General features: G+C 38.5%; 1 protein-coding gene across 7 annotated transcripts in view; it reads left to right on the top strand.

Annotated features, from left to right (window-relative positions):
• The window catches only part of PDE4DIP (phosphodiesterase 4D interacting protein), a 309,241-nt gene that overhangs the window by 201,367 nt on the left and 86,985 nt on the right, over nucleotides 1-20,889 (top strand). For all 7 annotated transcript variants that reach the window (XM_075182734.1, XM_075182733.1, XM_075182729.1 and 4 more), the window contains one exon: nucleotides 4,200-4,339. In XM_075182734.1, the coding sequence (XP_075038835.1) occupies nucleotides 4,200-4,339 (140 nt within the window). The remainder of the gene's footprint in view (nucleotides 1-4,199; nucleotides 4,340-20,889) is intronic.

The raw sequence follows: 20,889 nt of genomic DNA, 5'->3' as shown, positions 1-20,889 counted from the left end.
ATTCTTGACCCTCTTGGTCAAATATATTAGTCCAGCAATCTAAAAGTTGTAAGGAACCAAGTGGCACTTATCTGATACTCCTGTGCAGTGCTGTAACTTAAAATGTTAGTGCCTGGGGCGAAAAATAAAAACTTCGCCCCCCCTAGCCCTCAATTTTAACCAAATGTATCTAAAATATTTAAAAACTGCGCCACACTTCAGCGTTGCGCTCTGGGCGGCCGCCCCTATCACACAGCCTTAGTTACAGCCCTGCTACTGAGTGACATATCTCTTGGCTCCTAGATTTGCAGACCTTCCCAACTCCTCTCTGCCAGAGTGCCTCTCCAAACCAACTCCTCACACCATGGGCACTGCACAGTTCCCTCACTCCAGCCTCACAGTAGCCTTTAGCATCCCTCTTGGTCACTTCTTCTCTCCTCACACACTCTGACTCCACTCACCTGTTTGCCCTCCATTACCTCTCTCTCCCAGCAGGCTGATGCAGTGGCACATGTAATTATATAAAATTATCAAATAAGAGAGTGAAATACAGTGAAGCATGTATATATAGATATTTATTATTTAATATGAGTCAACATACAAAATCTTAATACAAAAACACTTAACTGATTGTGGATCCGCAGGATATTGGCCTCCATTATCTTGATAGAACAGAATTTCAAGATGACACCATTGCTCCCACTAAATGTGCCTTAGTGGATAATTTGTCTTGATGTGGTAATGGTCTGTTAAGTCTGAATAAAAAGGAAAAAAAATCTGTGCCGCCAATAATGAAGTAGATAAAACTGACTTTTATCCTCAATGTGCTCCTGGATGGGAAGCCCTAGGTCAGTGTTGGCTAACCTGTGACACTCCAGGTGCTGTGAAACTACAAGTCCCAGCATGCTTTGCCAATATATAGCAGCTTATTGCTGGAAGGGTATGCTGGGACTTGTAGTTTCACAGCACCTGGAGTGTCACAGGTTAGCCAACACTGCCCTAGGTTGTATATCACTAATCCCTCCTCATATGGTGTTGGTCGTATTACCATGCATTGAGAAGAGAAGCCCGATCCCATCGATACTCAATCCTCAGATCCAGCAACCTCAGGATAAACGTCCGAAGTGTCGTCTGATGTCACTTCCAGTAGTGACATCACATCAGAAAAACAAAGCCACTTTAAAAAAAACATTTCTTATCCAAGATACTAACTTGCAGTTGTGGATCAACTGGAAGGCAAACTGCAACAACTAATTTGTTGACTCTTTGAGTGACTCCGACATATTACATTTATTTTACAAAAACAATAGGATTTAATAACTGAAGTGGTTATCTGTAGTTGCACTTGGCTCATTTTACCTTTTTTATTTCTTACATTCATTATTTAATTTTTTAACCACATTCAACTGGGTTTCTTATTGTCAAATGTTTATCGTCGGTTACGAAAAACATTGTACTGCAGTTACTGTAGTTTTTGAAATACATCACATTTGGCAAATAATTATGGGTATTGTCACATAGGTTTTGGTGTTGCACATACTGTTGGAGCTACAATACCTTATAAATATCCTGGGCATAAAATGATTCATATATGTCAAGCAAGCATTTGAATAACTGCTGGAAAAACTGCATGTATATTATGTAGAAGTTATTAAGAAACATTTTAAATTCCAATAGGAAAAAATGCTTTTCTGCTGTGTGAAAAGCTCTCATTTATTTTGGTTAATGACACCAAATATTTACCCTTGTGAATTAAAATCATTACATTCCACTCCACCAATCTCAAAGGGTTTTATTTTTGCACATGTTATTTTTTGTTAGTTATTATTGCTGTACATTATTTGTCGTTAATCAGTATTGTTTTTGTGTTCCAGTTCAACTTACTTCTGTTAGAACTCTACCACACTCTCTTACCCCAGAATCATTTCTGCTCATCCCAAAATTCATTATGCAGAATTATTTTTTCAAAACATGTAATCAATATTAAATAAAAATAAATAGTGTGTATGTGGAAATTGTTGTAATAAATGATGCATTTGGAATACTGTAAAAATCAAACAAAATACATTTTAATTCTGAACACTACCTATGTTGCAACATTTATAAAAACATGGACATTATTAAGAGCAAATGCTCTTAACATATAAGATATATAACATAGGATTCCCATATGGTGCCAATTATAAATGAATCTACAACTGAATGTTTAAATCCAAAACAGCTTATAGAAGGATTGTGTGTACCCTTTAGGCAACCCACAAGCAATTATGTTGTAGAAATTGGTGGTAGTCATCTTTCCGATGACTACCTTTCCGACAAGAGGGAGATAGACAGGAGAATTCTGAAGCCTATGATAGCGACATCTAATAAATGTAGACTTACCCAGGAACTGACAGAACAGTAGAACAGTCTAGAACAATGAAAAAAACGCCGCACTGAGTTATATCCAAACCCCTCTATGAGCATGTGTTCGTGTATACTAATATCCTAATGATACATGAGGGGAGATGCACCCATACAAATTACAAGCATAAAGTAACAGCAAGAAAGAAAGCAGAAATTGTGTATCAGGGGCACTCTTTTAATACACAAACAATAATGTGATATTAAAATAGTAAATCTTTATTAGTAAAATTTAAAAAATCATTATAGCAAAATATTAAAAAAGATATATTGGAATGTTGAGAAGGTAAACATGATACTGCTAAAAAGGTAGAAAAACTACCCTGCTGGCTCACTGTCTTAATTATAGCACATATAGATAATGATTTATTAATTAAAGTTTATTGAAAACAAACAATACTACTATATCACTCTATAGATTGAATTTGTGGTTTCAATCACTATCTGACTTAAAATGATTAGTGTCATGGATTGTAGAATCCTTTAATAGAGTGATAAGGGATCAATCTGCAGAGAAAACCCACTGATATTAACTTATTCAGGCTCTCAAAACGAATTTTTTTTCGATGGCTGTTACAAAATATCTATGATAGGGAAAGATAGAGTAGACCAATTCAATGGGGGATCAAAGCCTCACTTTTTCCAGCATATATAATTTCCTAAACATTAACTTTGTAATCCTCCTTACAGATGCTAAGAAAAATGCTAGCACTATCTGACTATGGCGTGGTTCATAAACCCTAATTAAGGTAGATAACACGGAGAGTTGAACAATATAAATTGAATTAGAACTGCAAGATTATATCCCTATAATCCCTTGTGTTACACATAGATAGAGACCTGGTATCAAAATATCCATTCTGGAGCTGCTGGTATAATAGATCTATTAACTGTTGGGTCACAAGGGCTGTATCTGAGAGTTTTTGATACTCTCAGCCAGATTGATTGTTTAAAATTAGATATTAGACAAACGGTAAAATAAAGAGCTTAGGGGTCTGTTTTAAAAACACTATTTAGCACTGCCAAACTTAATAGTGTTAATAAAACAGACCCCTAAGCTTTTCTTTTACCCTTTGCAGTAACTGTTCTTCTTTATCCTGCTGCCGATCCTGACACCGGCCCCTTAAGAGCAGCAAACTAACTGTCGGGAACTTAGCTGGGTGCATAATGAAAGTGCCGGAATTCAGTGTTCTCGGAAATGTTTCCTGTTAGTTTTCGGGTAAGTCTAGATTTATTAGATGTCGCTATCGTAGGCTTCGGAATTCTCCTGTCTACCTCCCTCCTGTCGGAATTCTTGTCCTTGAGAATTAGTAAGAAATTTGTTTGCTTTAGTATTATGATAGTTGGAGTGATGATTATATTATCATTTCTAAGTACAGTTGCAAACAGTGGGGAGTTAGTAGTACGCTATGATCGTGAATAAGTCAGATACATTGTTGAACGAAGTGCATAGACGGTGGATGTCCACACTGTTTCAACATTGCACTCACTATGTGCTATATGTCACAAAAATGTTCCTATTATTACCGTTGATTTGTAAGGCTTAGCAACACCAAAAAGTGGGGAAAACAGAACATACATAAAACAGGGACAAATAAGGTAGACAAAATAAATGCAGACATGAAATCAAAGGGTATGGAGGGCCCTGCTCATAAGAGAGGTATCAATTAGTACTTCTTGTTCTAATGTTGTAGTGCTGCACCTATCAGTTCCTGCTCACTTATTACATTTCCAATTAACTGTATCAAGATGTTAAGAGATTGGTAAGTATATCCTATTTTTGTATGTTAATAATTGTAATTTGTTTATTTTAATAGCTTCAATGCTAGTTCAGAACTTCACAATCAGCTGTTAGCTGCACAAGCACGGAGAGGTCAACTGGAAGACACTTTGATGAGGACAATCGAGCAACTAGTCTCGTTACAATCAGAAAGCAAGGTTTCAACCTGTTTTGGAGGTGGGGAAAAAGGGTGTTTGAACTTTTCTCACAAGCATGACTTCTAATTAGAACTGGTTGGTTTTCAAGCACTGCTTATTGCATCGGAGAGAATAATGATGTTTAACCTTCCCAAAGCACTAACGAAAACAGGGTTTACTAATTGACTGACCAATTAAACATTAGATACTGTAATGCTTGCCATTTTTTTAATAGCATCCATAGTTTAAACAATGATTTTTATTTGTCTTAGACACCTCATATATTTATGCTCCATAATTTGTCTTTTAGGCTAAATAAAGTGATTTTATCTTCCCACGCTATGTCTTTTTGTCCTGTTATTGTGCTACAATGCATGACTGTATGTGTGCTTTAATTATTATTTTGATAATTCTAGTTAAACCATAAGTAGGGTTTTCAGTTTTTCAGTGTTTATTCTTTTTGGAATTGTTAATGAATAAATGTATCATAAAAATTAGAAAAATTCAGTTTTCACCCTTTTTCCTTTTAAACAGGGAAAGGGGAGGATGTTGGGGCGCAGGATCCCAGGGGACAGGGATTGTGTGCCAGAGGAAGGGACACAGGGAACATAGAGAAATATTTGTTAGGTTTTTTTTTTTCTTTTTTTCTGGTCAGCCCTATTGTATGTATGTATATGTATGTGTGTGTGTGTGTGTATATATATATATATATATATATATATATATATATATATTTATATATTTAAAAAGCCAGACACTCTAGTTATAACAAAATGTACTTTAAAGTACCCTGTTGCCGTTCTCTACACTCCAATGTAGTTGACACTAATGGAAATTTTCTGTGTGATATGATGTATGCAATTTATAATTGTCCGAGTGTATCCCATTAGAGTTCAGATATTTGTTAGCCAATTTATGCAGCCTTTCATCATCATCATCATCAGCAGCAGCAGCTATTTATATAGCGCCACTAATTCTGCAGCGCTGTACAGAGCACTCACTCACATCTGTCCCTGTCCCATTGGAGCTTATAATCTAAATTCCCTAACATACACGCACACAGACCAAAAGAGACTAAGGTCAGTTTGGATAACAGCCAATTAACCTACTAGTATGTTTTTGGAGTGTGGGAGGAAACCAGAGCACCCAGAGGAAACCCACGCAAACACACGAGAATAACATACAAACTCCACACAGATAAAGCCATGGTCAGGAATCAAGCTCATGACCCCAGTGCTGTGAGGCAGAAGTGGTAACCACTAAGCCATCGTGCTGCTGTGCAGCCTTTTAGCAGCTCTTACATTTATCTAGCAATGCAAGAACTTCCTCTTGCAGATAGTTATATTTTACAGTGGTTGACTAGGTAATGCAGCGCATATAAAGGTTTACCTCACACATGCAGGAGGAGTGTGATAGCTTCCCTTCTGCTGTCATGGTTTCACACGTGTCTTAGCACTCTGATAAGAATCATCTTTTTGTACTGGAGACACATTTGTTTAGTAGTTTTATTCTTTATTCACTTACAGGACTGGTCATCACGATCTATGTCTGTTTTGTAGACACTTTTTAAATTGTAGTTTTAAAACATAGTTTTTTTTTGTCTGAATGGTTGCCATTGTTGTCTATCCTGGACGGATCACTGCATTACATTAGAGGCCAGGGTGTCTTCTGATTGGAGACGGACATTTAAATGGGTTTAATCTATTGTCTATCATAATTAGGACACATCTATGGGAAACATGCTATTTGGAAAGCTTTCAGGGGAGGGAGAGTAATTTTTTGGTTTCTTTTTTTAAAACTTTTTATTTACTTGTAATTGTGAAGAAGCACCTTTGTATTAATAAGCATGGCGATAGCTAACATCACCTATCAGGATCCCCCCTGACCATTGATTGATCTTTCACACTCTTTCCTGGTAATTCCAATTTCCACTGTTAACCCACATTTACTCAATTGCTTCTCCATTAATGGAGTGTCAAATCATCACCTCTAATTGCAGTATTATTTGAGCCTAGCTGGAACCCTTGCCTGTTTGAGAAAACCCTTGGGGGTATATTTACTAAACTGTGGGTTTGAAAAAGTGGATATGTTGCCTATAACAGCCAATCAGATTCTAGCTATCATTTTGTAGACTGTACTAAATAAATAACTAGAATCTGATTGGTTGCTACAGGTAACATGTCCACTTTTTCAATCCCACAGTTTAGTAAATACACCCCTTGGTATTTTCCTCCATAGGGTCCTGATACCACTACAATTAGCAGTGTTGATGAGAAGCACATCTGTTTTCTATGTAAAAGGAGAGCAGCAGTAATTGTAGGGGGGACTTTTTAAAGCCATCCTGACCAGCAATTAGATTTTTTGATTTTATCAGTTTCAGCCAGAAACTCCATGACAAGCTTAAATGGGAGTTAGTGAAAGTGTTCCTCATTACATGACCATTACACTGCACAGATTTAAAATATTTGCTAACGTGCAAAATTAAGGGAGCTAGTTTAATTTAACTTGAACTGCAATCAAATGTGTATGTAAGCAATAAGTACCGTATTTCCCCAAGTATAAGACGCACCCATGTATAAGACGCACCTTAATTTTGGGGCCCAAAATTAAAAAAAAGATGTATTACGGTACATAAAGACTGACAGCTCCGAGACTGTGGGAGGCGCCAGAAGGACCTTAAGGTCCTTTTGCCAATCAGCGGGGACACGCTGTTCCATTCAACCAGCGGGGACACGCTGTTCCATTCAGCCAGCGGGGACAAGCTGTTCAACACAGCCAGCAAGAACAAGCTGTTCAACACAGCCAGCGGGGACAAGCTGTTCAACACAGCCAGCGGGGACACGCTGTTCCGATTATCGGGGACTCCTCTCTCACACCAGGTGCCGACTTCTTCATTGAGGTAAGTAGCGCTTGCAGTGTATAAGACGCACCTTTTTTTTAGACCCAAAATTTGGGGAAAAAAGGTGCGTCTTATACATGGGGAAATACGGTAGTTAAAACAAGTATTGACAAACATCCCAACATAGCAAATTAAGGTGTAAAATTGCTGCAGACATGGTTCTGATACTTATTAAAAAAAAAAATCTGTTATATTAAATCTGTATTTTCCTATTCGCACAGTATCACTGTAAAGGTTTGCTTTTAAGTTAGGTCTCCTCCATCGGACTTATAAGCTGATATTCTCTTGGTCTTCTTCATTACAGAAAATGATAGTTGAAAAGTAAACTCTGATGTCTGTTCATAGGGTTAGTGGCTGGAACCAAACAGGAAAGAAAAATGAAACATGTATTTTATAAAATTAATATCTAAAATAAATAATTATACTAGCATGTGTACGTCTATAAGTACTAATATTTGTTTTAATTAGTTTTGGTTGGGACTTCAAGGGGTATATTTACTAAACTGCGAGTTTGAAAAATTGGAGAAATTTCCTATAGCAACCAATCAGATTCTAGCTATCATTTTGTAGAATGTACGAAATAAATGATAACTAGATTCTGATTAGTTGCTATAGGCAACATCTCCACTTTTTCAAACCCACAGTTTTAGTAAATATACCCTCAATTGTGCACGTCAGAAGGAACAGTACTAAAACATAAAGTAAGAATTTTTGTGTGGGTGCAGCAGGAAGGTTTCATACTTAACAAGGAGGGATATTCTGAGGCTGCTCATCATTCTGTTGGCTTGTGAAGCATAAAGACCTAAAGTGCGGCTAACTAGAATAGTAGCATCTGAAGCCAGTAGGAATTCTGGTGCTGATGGTGAATTCTGATAGTCCACAGTATCAGAATGTTCAAGTGCAACAGTAGCTCACAATCATGGGTTCGAGTTAAATAAAAGCTAAGGCCATTATCTAGGAAATCAAAGAAGACTTGGTATAGGATGGCTTCAGACGTGACATGCTGGACAATGCATAGCAGAATAGGACATCATTAGAGTAATCTGTAATATATACAATGTAAGTGGATCTAAATTGTGAATTCCTTAAATATGAGACTAAAGATCCCCAAGTTACTGAGGAACTAAAAAGGTCACCGCAGCCATGTAAACATGAGGAGACACATTCATGCAAAGCTCAAACATACTTACTGATGTGCACAATGCAACCATGCACAATCTTCTGTACTTCGCCATATACAATCTCAAGAAGCCATGTTTGCCATCACACAGGAGCATATGTAAACAAAGCAAAGTGGAGCGAGAACACACTTCAATATTCACCTCTGAATAGCTCAGAGCATCTTGGGTAACTACTTTTTGTAAGCTGTTAAGACAAAAAGCTTACTAATAATAGTGAGTATATTCCATGTACTCTATATGCATATTGGATAGGTCCTCTTCATGCCGTTAAAAAATGACTAAACCACAGAAGGACTTATGTCCAAATCTAATTGAGGCCCAGATTAACCGTGTGATGGGTAGCAAGTGTGTAGAAGCTGTGGAAACTGGTTGCTAGTCTGCCAGCAGATAGATGGACCAACTGGCCACTTTTCTAGAAGTTGGACAGGATAAGTCAGTGCTTAAGGACTACTCAGATGCCATGGTAATGAAAATAATTCTTATCCCATCCCATTTAGTGCCCGATATATATACTTGCGTTTTTTTGTAGTGATCACCATTATTAAAGTTATAAGCTTTTTGTCTTCCACTTTTTAAATAAGCAAGTTAAAAGTAAAGATCTACAAACACATCTGATGGTTAATCAGACTATCAACTGACAGCACAAACCTACTTTTGTGCAAATGTTACCGTTGAGTGCTGGGTAGAATTTGTGCATGCTGTTATTCCTTGGTTGTGTGTCTTGGGTTCACCCAGTGTGGGGAGGGTCTAGTATGGTGTGTTCTGCTAATGATAATAGTGATTAATTGATTATTATAAACCATATGTAGTGCAAAAGAAAGAGATAGATAGTCTAAAAGGGTAATAAATTGAATAGAATTGAAATAGAATGAAAAATTTAAATAAAATAGAATTAACCAGATGGTATATATAGTGTAATAAGGATATGTTTGAGTGTATAAATAAGAGATACATTGGAGATCAGTAACTGTCAAAGACATTAACAAAAAATTTAAAATATAGAATAAAATAAAGTAAGCGTAACAAAATATAATGTTGCAGTGCTGTAAAATGTATCAAACATGTTTCACAGACATGTGGCTTTTTCAGTGGCTTCTTACACTACAGTTTGTTACTCTTACTTTATTTTATGTCTTCTAATTTAAATTACTCACAACCAATCACACTAGACTAACTGCACTGTGTGGACCCAAGATGTTCTACCCAAGCATAGCAACATGCCTCAGTTCCACTCCACCCAGCACAAACAATAAGCGAAGTATCATCTTTTACTAGTCTTACTAGACAGATGACCACCATGTTTGTAGCACATACAGTACTTCACATTGATAGTTGGTGTGTATTATCTGTACCTCCCAGAACCCAACCAATATGCAGAATATATTAAAAATGCAAAAAATGTGTAAATTATTTTAACAGACAATAGGTAGTTATCAAAACAATATTATTTTCAATTCCCAATTTTTCCAGAACTGGAAAGAAATTAAAGAATATTGTTCAAAGTCCTAAAACTGAGATGCTATTATAATGAATAATGTTCTTATTATTGTTCAAAACAGCTTTCATGTTTGTTGGTTTTAACATTTTATAATTACAGTTTACCACAGAGTAGCAAATAATATCTAAAGGTTATGAGATCGTAAATCAAATAAAGAAAGAGTAAAGCAGGCAATCCTTAATGTCCATAAATAAATCAGTAAAAAAATATTCAAAAGTTTTTAATCCTATGAAATGTATTGAAAATCCCTTTAGCCATATGTAGTAGACGGAAGAGAGGGAGCATATATAAGAAGTGTGCATATTTTGGACCTTTAATTTTCCAATTTCTAGGCACACTTCATCCAATGTAATACTAACATTCACACATACATGTCATATCTAACAAAGATCAATATTGAGTCAAGACACAAAAGAGGCTAAACCAAGGAGTACTTTAAGAGAAAAATGGAAACAGTTAAATGAATAAATGTGGCAATCCTAAAGGTTGGACATTGAAGTGACATTTCACTCTTTCCATATTTTCAGGTTGTTCTACAACCAGCAATACTGAGCAAATATTGATATTCTGGGACCACTTCCAAGAAACATAAAATTGTTGTGGTTTGCATCTTTTTGTAGGCCTGATTCCCTTAATGCATTCAGGCCCTGTGCTGACCCATGCTGAGGCTTGTTCCCACTATGACAGGGACCCCATGATTTATAATTCATCTTTTTTTATAGCTCCCCCTTCCATTCTGTTTATTAATAAGGTTGCCTGCCTCAGAGCCTTCACATGTCCTTCTTACAGTGATGTGCCCAAAACTGTATCACATATTTAGGATGTGGTTCAATTAGGGACTTATAAAATGATAATAATATGGATCTCTTTTAGATTTGCAAGTAAGTGAATTTGAGCAGCAAAACTTTGTATTTTGCATAAAATTTGTTGAAATTTGTTGCACAACTTATTTTGAATTGTACTTACAGCCCCTTGTGCTTTGAGAGATAGGTCAGGGGTGTTCACACAGGACAGTAAGGACATGCAGGTGCATGTTAACCATGCCCTTTGCATCCTATTTTGGGTTACACATATATTTAGACATGCTTATTGGGCACATCTTTGTGTATCCACATACCAGGGAAAAGTTTACAAGCTCATGATGATGGCTACAATAGATTTGTTCCAAATAGATCTAAGTAGGAGGCAGATTTTTGTTCATACATGCAAATATAAATTAGATCCTTTGTTTGCATCATATGTATTTATCTTCATTTTTGTGCATTTCTGGATTTTATTCACCTTTACAACCATTGAGTGTGCTTATCAATTTCCCGTTAACTAGTATTCATAAGTTCTTTTAGAGCCCTGTACTTTAGATGAGCCCAATACTGATCCTTGTGATAACTAGCACATTTTTATTAAGTTCCATTAATAACTACTCTTTGGGATAGATGTAAGAAGGTTTGCTTCTAAAAAGGAAAAGTGAAGGTTTTGCCTATAGCGACCAATCAGATTCTAGCTATCATTTTCTACAATGTACTAGATAAATGATAGATAGAATCTGAGTGGTTTCTGTGGACTACGCCTCCACTTTTTCTTTTTAGAAGGTTTGATACCCCTTTGTCTTTTATATTTCAACCAGCTCTCTACCAATGAACATACTATTACCCTTAGACTTAGTACTCTTATCTTATGTACCAAACTTACGTGGAACACTATTGAACATTTTTGTAACATCCAAATAAATTATATTGATTGTACTACCAAAATCCAGTTTGAAACTTGCCTCTTCATAAAAAAATAATCATATTTGTTAATATCCCTTACAAGCCAGGCTTACTGGTCTATAATTTCTTACCTTTTTCAAATATTGATATCATATGTGCTGTCATCCAACCCTGTAGTACTGACTCAAATATGAGTTAGTTCATAAGTATCAGAAGAAGTAAGCATAGTTATTTTAGCAGACACAGGTGGATGCAGTATGAGTTTGGCCATAACTGTACCCAAGGGTGTAATAGAAAGCCACGACACCTGGGGTAAATTTAAATGGTTATATCCACCATTAGCTATCAGTTAATATAATTACATATTCACATTTCCCCATAATATAATACAATAATAGTGTCTCCTTAAAAAAAAAAATTGCACCATACTTTAATTATAAATTAAATTGTCCCAATAATTTTAATGTCAATAGTGCTTCCTCTTATGTTCTGAATGGCAAAATAGCTCAAACAACAGTTTGAGCAATCTCGCCACCTCTTTTATTTTGCCCATTTGGATGGCAGTTTTGCAGCGGTTTTGCAAACCCCAGCTTAGTAAATCTAGCGGTTTCTATGTTCATCATTTTTTAAATTGTGATTCAGATTTGTAAAGTAGTGGTGTGACAGGATGGACCTTCTATGCCACCCTGTTGGTTGTGTTGCTGGGGACCGGCTGGGCCACCTTTCTTTCTCACAAATGTGCCCTCTAACCACAGTAGGAGGGGCTTTTGCTACTGCCACCACTAGGCTCCTTAGCGGCACCTAGAACCGCATCCTTCTGGGTAACTCTCGCTGTTAGGGTACCCCTTTGCTGGTACGCCTGACCTTTTGCCTTTAGATCAGGGTTGCTGTGGATGGTTCCCCCTGGCCTATCACACTGGTCAGAGCAGCAGGGTAGTGGGCAGAGTGCTGGTACTGGAATGCTGGGTTCCAACCTCAGAACAGCCGGACAATGGAATAGATTGGTCTAATCTGTGTTCAAAGGAATTACAACAGATAAGTAGGTGTGAAAGCAGGTTCCTTAAGTAGTGATATTTATTAGCTCAGAAAGTTACACACTAGTTTGAGGTACTAGAGATATCCAGAAAGTACAGATGGTATAATACTAATACATGGTCAAACAGTGTTCTTTTTATACAGATATACACAGGTACCCTGGCAGGAGGTAATCCAACCTTCTGCCCCTCTAACCAATCCAGGTACTTCATGCAGCCTACCCGGCGTTTACACATCTGTGAGGCATTCGACTATCTTGGAGAAGTGTCTCTTGTGACTGATTCATTTTGGCTAAGATCTCAGATTCAGCAATGTTATGCCCCCATACTTTCTCTATTTAAGCTTGGCAGGTGGACAGGAACTTAATAAGTCTCTCTAAGCTAGCTTTTTTCAGGAAAAGGAGCTGTATTGGTCTAGTTCTGAGAGGTCACCATAGGCCTGGCAGGTGGAGAAATTCTTCCTTTTCCAGTTATTTATCAAGACCAGAGGGATTTAGGTTGGGTCCTTCATGCTGTTGCAATATTTTGGGGTCAGAATTCAAGAGCTCAATCCTTTTCCTTTTATGGAGTCAACTTAGAGGAAAGCGTGTTGGGTCTGCTAAGTGTCCGGCTTCCAAGACATCAGAGATACAGTCGGTATAACAGGTGTTTAGAGTTCAGTGTCCCACTTCAGATTCCTGAATGAGAGACATTTTTTGAGGCCAGTAGAGCAAGGGATGGGGGAGTTTATTCCTGGTCCATAGTCAGGCGGATTCTCAAGTTATGTGTTCAAATTCCAAATGGATTTTTTTGGGTTCTGTCATATATGGCATAAAAAAGAAGCATATCCATTGATTAGCTTTCTTACCTACAGATACCTATGTGGGAAGGTCTGTTGGTGGAGTTGCCCAGGGTGCCATAAGTCTTTAGGCAGACAGGTTTTATAACCGTTTTGTCAAGACCATGCTTAGGGCAACAACACCCTATGTGAAATCCCATAAGTACTTTTCATATATTTCCTAATATTGAGAAAAATAGTTTCCTGCCATTTTCTTCACTGGGTTAAGGGCCTTCTGTTTTACAGGAGGCTTTAAACTTCATTCTTCTAGGTACAGATCCCTGCTCTTTTGTTTGTTTTTCTAGGGATGATAGCACTTTTCCAGAAATTACAGGGAGTAATGCATAACTTTTCTTACAGTCTTATCATGCTTTGGAGTTGCGTCTGGTTTGAACGGTTATTCAGCTTTCTCCTACCTTACCGATGAGTTCGGTGGAGACTAAGTTCCTGTTGAAAATGTGTTTTCCTGCTGGTTCTTTGAAAACATTTCCATACATTATCATTGCTATATTTTTCTTTAAATGTTATGCTCCTTTATATGTAGTTACCTGCATTAGCATAGAGATTTTGTTTCTAAGTGTAATATTTTTTAGCAATCTATTTCTAACAATACACGCCTTGTTATACTGAATTGCAATTACATTATTTATTGATTTATGTATTTATTTATTTATTTATTGATTTATTTTAAAAAAAGGGTCTAATGTGTTAAAGTCCAAAAAAAGTCATTAATCTTCCAGGGTTATTTAAAAAAAAAAAAATACAAAAATAAAAAATTCCCCACATCTTTCTCACAAATAGTTGTTTGTTGCATAAGTAATAATTCTGGAGGACTACAAATGTTGTCCCTTTCGAAAACAGCAACCAGTACATCGTCACCAGACCAGGTAGCATGTTTTCAGGCCACATCTTTGCCACTTTGGGATTTGAGATGCTGAGGTGAGCTTTGCAAGCAATAAGCAGTTTTTAAGCAAAGGCACAGGGGATAAATTGCTATGGTTGGCCTGCTATTTCACATCTTCAGTTAAAGGTAAGAGCTGCAACATGTTCCATTTTGCTTTTGGCAGAGTTGTTAAGGCAGCCAATGAGATCAGCTCGTTCCATCATACCTTCCTGAAGTTGCGAGCATTTTCTATTATAGTAGTGCAGGCCTCCATCAATGCTCTGAATTTCACAATGCTCAAAATAATTTGCAAGCCATGACCGGTTTTCGTTGCCAGTGAGGGGGGTTCCATCATCATAGCCAGCTAGAGAGTATAATAAATGCTGCTCTAGAGAGTATAATAAATACTGCTTCACAGCATTTATTACATGCAAAAAGTTTAATGAAATGGCAAAGTTTTCCATTTTCTCCAAAGAGGTAGCTCTTCTGCCATGTAACATTAGCCTTCCCATTTCTCAAAGCTTCTTAAGGATGTACTTATGGTTGTAGAGATGTTACCCCATCTGCATGATGCATCTGTAATTTTTAATTGTGAATCAAATTAATCCTGCCTATAAGTGATATACTTATTTTAATAAGTAGATCAATTGAGCCCATACTATATGTCCTTATTATAGTCCCTAGTGAAGTGTTTCTTAAAAAATATTGTTTAATTATAGGACAAGCAAAATGGGGCTGATGCAGAGTAGGATGTACTTCAGTTTGCATAGCGCATCTTGTGGGTATATGCACATGCTCTTATGCAAACTTGTATGATTCTGGTACTTACGCCTCCCTGGAGAAGCAAGACTAGGGAGGCAAGGAGCATGCAAACGCAAGCTGAATTCACTAAAGGGTGTTCACACAAATGTGTCTCATGCAGACCTGCAGAAACTCACATATACTACCTGCTAGGAGGCATACTGTATGTTTTGCACCTGCTATAGTTGGACATGGATCTGCATATGGGCAGAAATACACTTGTTTTCTGTGCTCTTTTGTTAATAGTAATTTATTCCCATTTTGCGTTCAACTCTGCATTAGTCCATATGGGCCTGATTCATTAAGGGAAGTAAAGCAAATAAAATGAGTAACTTTGTACCTTGGCAAAACTATGAGGGGGAGGCAAATTTAAAATGCAATGGCAGATTTAGAGTTGATGTATGGAATGTTCTAGATCAACTTTAAATTTCAGTGTACAAATAAAGCTATCAAGTATTTGGGGGGAATTCAGTCCCCCCCCCCCCCACCCCCCCGACACAACGCTATGCTAAGTCTATTACGTTAATATGGTAATTTTAGCACAGATTTCTGCTCGCAGTTCAGGGAGCCACAAACAAAGAGCTGGTGTTAAAATGATAGTATTAACAGTAATTATTAGCCCAGTGGCAGAGTTTACTCAGCAGGATGTTAGGAGCATTTTAAAGGGAAAAAAATACAGGTGTCTCAGTGACCCAGCCCAGGGTAGCCCACTATGGGACCGGCCTAGGGGCCATATGCCCCCCTACCCCCCCAGCCCAGCCTGACCCTGGTATCAGAGCAGAATATGCAAGCTTATAGAGCTGTATTGTAAGTGTATCTTAATCAAACTGTAATGCAGTAAAATTAAACAGTCAAAAGAAGGTATGTGAAATACTGATGTACCAAAAATACTGATGAGCACAAAATTGAAAATCGCCAAATTGCAAATTAATACCACTTTTATTAGCTATAGTGCCTTCTTCTGTTTCATGACATTAATTAATTTTCTTTAACAACAAACCTGCTTATTAGAGGTTGTGTTATTTTGTTGTTACCAAAGAAATTAGACAGTGCTTTGTTTAAATATTTCTTACATGCACAAATCAGAAAATCAGATTATCCTCAGCTAATCTTAGAAGCATAATTCAAAGAAATTGTCTAAAATGCAACTTTTACTCTTACTCTAAAATGCTACTTTTGTTCAATAAATAAATAAATATATATATATATATATATATATATATATATATATATATATATTTATGTATACAAAACAGAAAGAAAGTTGTCAGCACTTATCCTTTAAACTGCATATCTGTGTGTGTCTAGCAAAATGAAAACATGAGGTATTAGTTCATATTTTGATCAAAAGACTTAAGCCTGCATCCCACGTCAAGGGTACCTCATTATATGCAGGTCCTACACTGACCTATATGCTTTAAACACTATTAAAATGCAGTTAAAATCAGATGCACTCACCTCCCATGGGATCTAACAAAGGATGGCTTGTGAGCCACACCCAAATGTGCCTTATATAGGCTTGATGGACAGCTGCTATGACAAAAAGGCAATATTTTGAAACAAAACCAGAGAAAAATAAGCCCGCGCTCGGTATGTCCCACATTATATATGGTACCAGCTGCTGGGCAACAAGCCCACGCTCGGTATATCCCATATTGTATGTGGTACCAGCTGCGTGGCAATATAAATGACCATATATGTATACAAAACAGAAAGAAAGTTGTCAGCGCTTATCCTTTAAACTGCATATCTGTGTGTGTCTAGCAAAATCTTACTCTAAAATGCTACTTTTGTTCAATAAATAAATATATATATATATATATATATATATATATATATAGTAGACAACACTAAATAAAGACTAAATAAAGACTCCTTGCTCCAGGCCTCTTAAGCATTAGCTGTTTTCTTTGCAGCATAGACACAGCACATCACAAACATAAATAATCCATGTTGTGCACCTGTGTGTCTGTGTGCTGTGGGAAAGACCAAGGGGGAATTTAACCCTGTCTGCAGCCTGTACCTACAAACTCTCAGGGATTTTACCTTTCCCTATGCAGGAAAGGTGTGGCAAATAACCCTTTTTGACACATGCCCTTCCCCTTAGCTTTGCCATTATTGGCGAAGCAGATACTTTTCTTGGCAAAAACTTACTTTTTGCCACCTCCTCCTTCTTTGGGTTCGCCAAATCAGGCGAATTGGTCGACGTGGGGAACGCATCTTTCAGTGACAGGGCATCAGCATTATTATGCAGAGCCCCTGGCCTATGTTCCACCTTAAAGGTAAAAGGTTGTAACGCCAGGAACTAACGTGTGATCATGACATTCACCTCCTTGTTGGTATGCACACATTGCAGTGGAGTATGGTAGGTGACCAGGGTGAACTCTCTTCCCAGTAGATAGTACCGGAGTGGCTTCACTGCCCACTTAATGGCCAAACAGTCCTGTTCGACCGTGGCATACCTCTTTTTCCTCGGGAGGAGTTTACTGCTGAGCAAAAGAAATGGTCTCTCCTCATCCTTTACTCTCTGGGACAATACTGCCAATCATTTCTTTCTTTCTAATACTGCCCCCAGACCTGTCCCGGAAGCATCTGTCTGGAGAAAGAACCGCTCTCTAAAGTTAGGTGCTTGTAGAAACTTTGCGGTTCACAAGGCTTCTTTCAAATATTTCCAGGCAGCTTCTGAAGACTGAGACCAAACTAATTTGTCCGGGCTATTCTTTTTAAAAAATTCGGTCAATGGGGTGGCTCGGGTAGCAAAGTTTTGGATAAACTGTCTGTAGCATCTGACCAACCCCAGGAAAGTCCGTAGCTGAGACTTTCTCTCTGGTTTAGGCGAATTCCTCACAGCCTGTAACTTATCCACCTAGGCTTTTACTTCCCCCCGACTGACTACATAACCCAGATACCTAGCCTCTGCCATGACTAACGCAAACTTCAGGGGATTTGTTGTAAGGCAGTGCCGCCTTAATGACTGCAAAACAGCCTCCACCTTGGGAAGATGGGATTCCCAGACCTGACTGCGGATGACTATGTCATAGAGGTAAGCAGTGGCATGTTCCCGATGAGGCTTCAACAATTTGTCCATTACAACACTGAAATGTGGTTGGAGCCCCTTGCAGGCCAAACGGTAACACCTTATATTGAAACAGGCCTCCAGGTGTTGAAAAGGCTGTTTTGGGTTTGGCCGAGGCAGAAAGTGGTATCTCCCAATAACCTTTTGTCAAATCTAGGGTAGTCAGATATTGACTACTGACCAGATTCTCCACTAACCTGTCTACCCGTGGCATTGGATATGTGTCAAACCTATACACCTTATTCAACTTACTAAAATCATCATAGAAGCGAATGGCCCCTGAAGGCTTCGGCACAAGGACTATAAGGTTATTCTACTCGCTGGTGGACTCCTCCACTACTCCGAGTTGCAGCATGTCCTCCACCTGTCATTGTACTGCAGCCCTTCTTGCCTCAGGTATTCTATATGGCCGCTAGTGGGGTGACGATATTGTGTTCAATTATTTTGGTACACCCTGTGATAGCTGAAAAAACATCCACATTTCGAGCTACCATTTCTAAGGCTTGTTGTCTCTGAGTCGGTGCCAGAGAAGACTGTATGGGGACTATGCAAGCCTTGGTTTTTACTGCTTACAATGTTAATGAGGGAATTTCCTCCACCAACGGCTTTAACAAGTTGATATGATAGACTTTCTTCTTTCGCCACCTACCGAGCTGCCGCACTTGGTAGATTACTTGCCCTAATTTACTTACCCCATAAGGGCTTTGCCAATGCGCATACAACTTGCTTTCCTGAGTTGGTACTAGGACGAGCATGATGTTACCTGGGTTAAATGTGCGAAGAGTGACTTGGGTATCATAACCCTTCTTTTGCTGTCCCTGCGCTTCTGTCAGATGTTGTTTTACCAACAGGCCGATCAGTTGGAATCGATCATATAATTGGGTCACAAATTGTATTATATTTGATTCTTAGGTACCCTGCTGTTCCCACCCTTTTTTAAGGATGTGTACAACTTTCCAGGGTTGTCTCCCAAACAGAAGCTCAAAGGGACTAAACTCCATTGATGCCTAAGACACCTCCCTTATTGCAAACATGAGATATGGTAATAGGTTGGGTTGTCCCAATCTCTTTTATCCTGAGCCACAGCACATTTAATCATTTGATTGAGGGTCTTATTAAACAGCTCGACCAACCCATCAGTTTGCAGATGATCTCGGAATTTGAATAAATCCTTCATTAATCCCGACATGAAGGGAGTTCCCTGATCTGTTAGGATCTCTTTTGGGATTCCCAGTCGAGTGTAGATTAACAGTAGCTCTTTCACAATAGTGCTTGATTTAATATTCCTTAGTGGAATTGCCTCAGGGTATCGTGTAGCGTAATCAAGGACTACTAATACATATTGATGTCCTCGGGCAGACTTCTCCAAGGGACTCACTAAGTCCATGGCAATTTGCTCGAATGGAACTGTAACTATTAAGGAAAAGGTACCAGGGGAGCTCAAAAATCTGGTTTAGGGGCCGTCCGCTGGCACACTGCGCAGGCTTGATAGTATCTCTTTACTGCCTTACGGATTCCCGGCCAGTAAAACCTCAGGAGCACGCAATTTAGAGACTTCTACTCTCCCAGATGCCCCCCAAAAGGTGTGTATGGGCTGTTAGTACCAAAGGAACGTGTACCTTTGGCACCAAGAGTTGATGAACTGTTTTCTCCTGTGCCACTCCCCCCTATACTACAGATCCCCTTTTATTATAAAATAAGGTTCTCCCCTGGCTAGTCTCCCAGCCTTCCACACTACATTCACTTCCACCACATATTAATAAGCATTTTCCAAAGCGCTATCATTAAGTTGGTCCCTAGCAAAGTCCTGGAATGACACAGTCCTGGATATTGGGGACCAATCGTCATCCTCTGGCAGTGCTTCTGTTCCCTCCTTTCTCCAGCTAGGAATTTTCTCTCCCATCTTCTGGAATGCGACGTCGGCCTTGTTGCAGCCAATGCCTGGTATTCAGGCTCCAGGTATTGCGGCTTCTCGGCCCCTATCTCTATTTCTGGAGTGTGAAAGACAGGATCAAGTAGGGTTGGATGTCCGGCCAGTGACTCAGTTGCCAGCATGTCCTGACCGATCTGGTCGGCTATAATTTCCGAGAACAGAGGAAATTCTTGCCCCAGAATAAGGGGCTATGGCAGCCTTGGGGCTATTGCTGCTACCACCTGCACTGTTCGTCCCTTTACAGTAATGGGAAAGATGACACGGTCATATTCCTCGGTGACCCCGTGAATGCACAGGACTTTCACTGATGGTAGCCGAGTTGACAGGCCCTCTGGAAACACATAGACAATGAGAAAAGAACCAACTGGCACTTTAGGTCTTAATTATATAAGGGCAAACTTCAAATAAGTCCCACAAAAGTCCAATCCAAATTAACTGTTCAGCAGTTATTGATTTTTCTTTTACATTTAGTCGACATTCCCAACATAAAAATGATATATGAAAAAAAGGAAGAAAGGATAACATCATAGTGCAACCAGTATAGACAGCTGTGCTTAATGTAAAAGAGGATCCACTATGACCGGTGCAATAGTTGATACTATACTCAGACACCATGTGGCACACTTCTTATCCCCTTTCGGGTATACACTTACACGAATGAGGAGTACACATTGCGTGTAGGACAGCATGTAACTGTGGGACCACTTCTTTTATGATGATAAACCGCTTTGTCCAATTCTCAAGATATCGGTTGAAGAT

This window comes from Mixophyes fleayi, chromosome 8 (assembly GCF_038048845.1).
Source record: "Mixophyes fleayi isolate aMixFle1 chromosome 8, aMixFle1.hap1, whole genome shotgun sequence".
Lineage (NCBI taxonomy): Eukaryota > Metazoa > Chordata > Amphibia > Anura > Limnodynastidae > Mixophyes > Mixophyes fleayi.
Note: the sequence above shows the minus strand (reverse complement) of the source record. Positions and strands in the feature narration are given on the sequence as shown.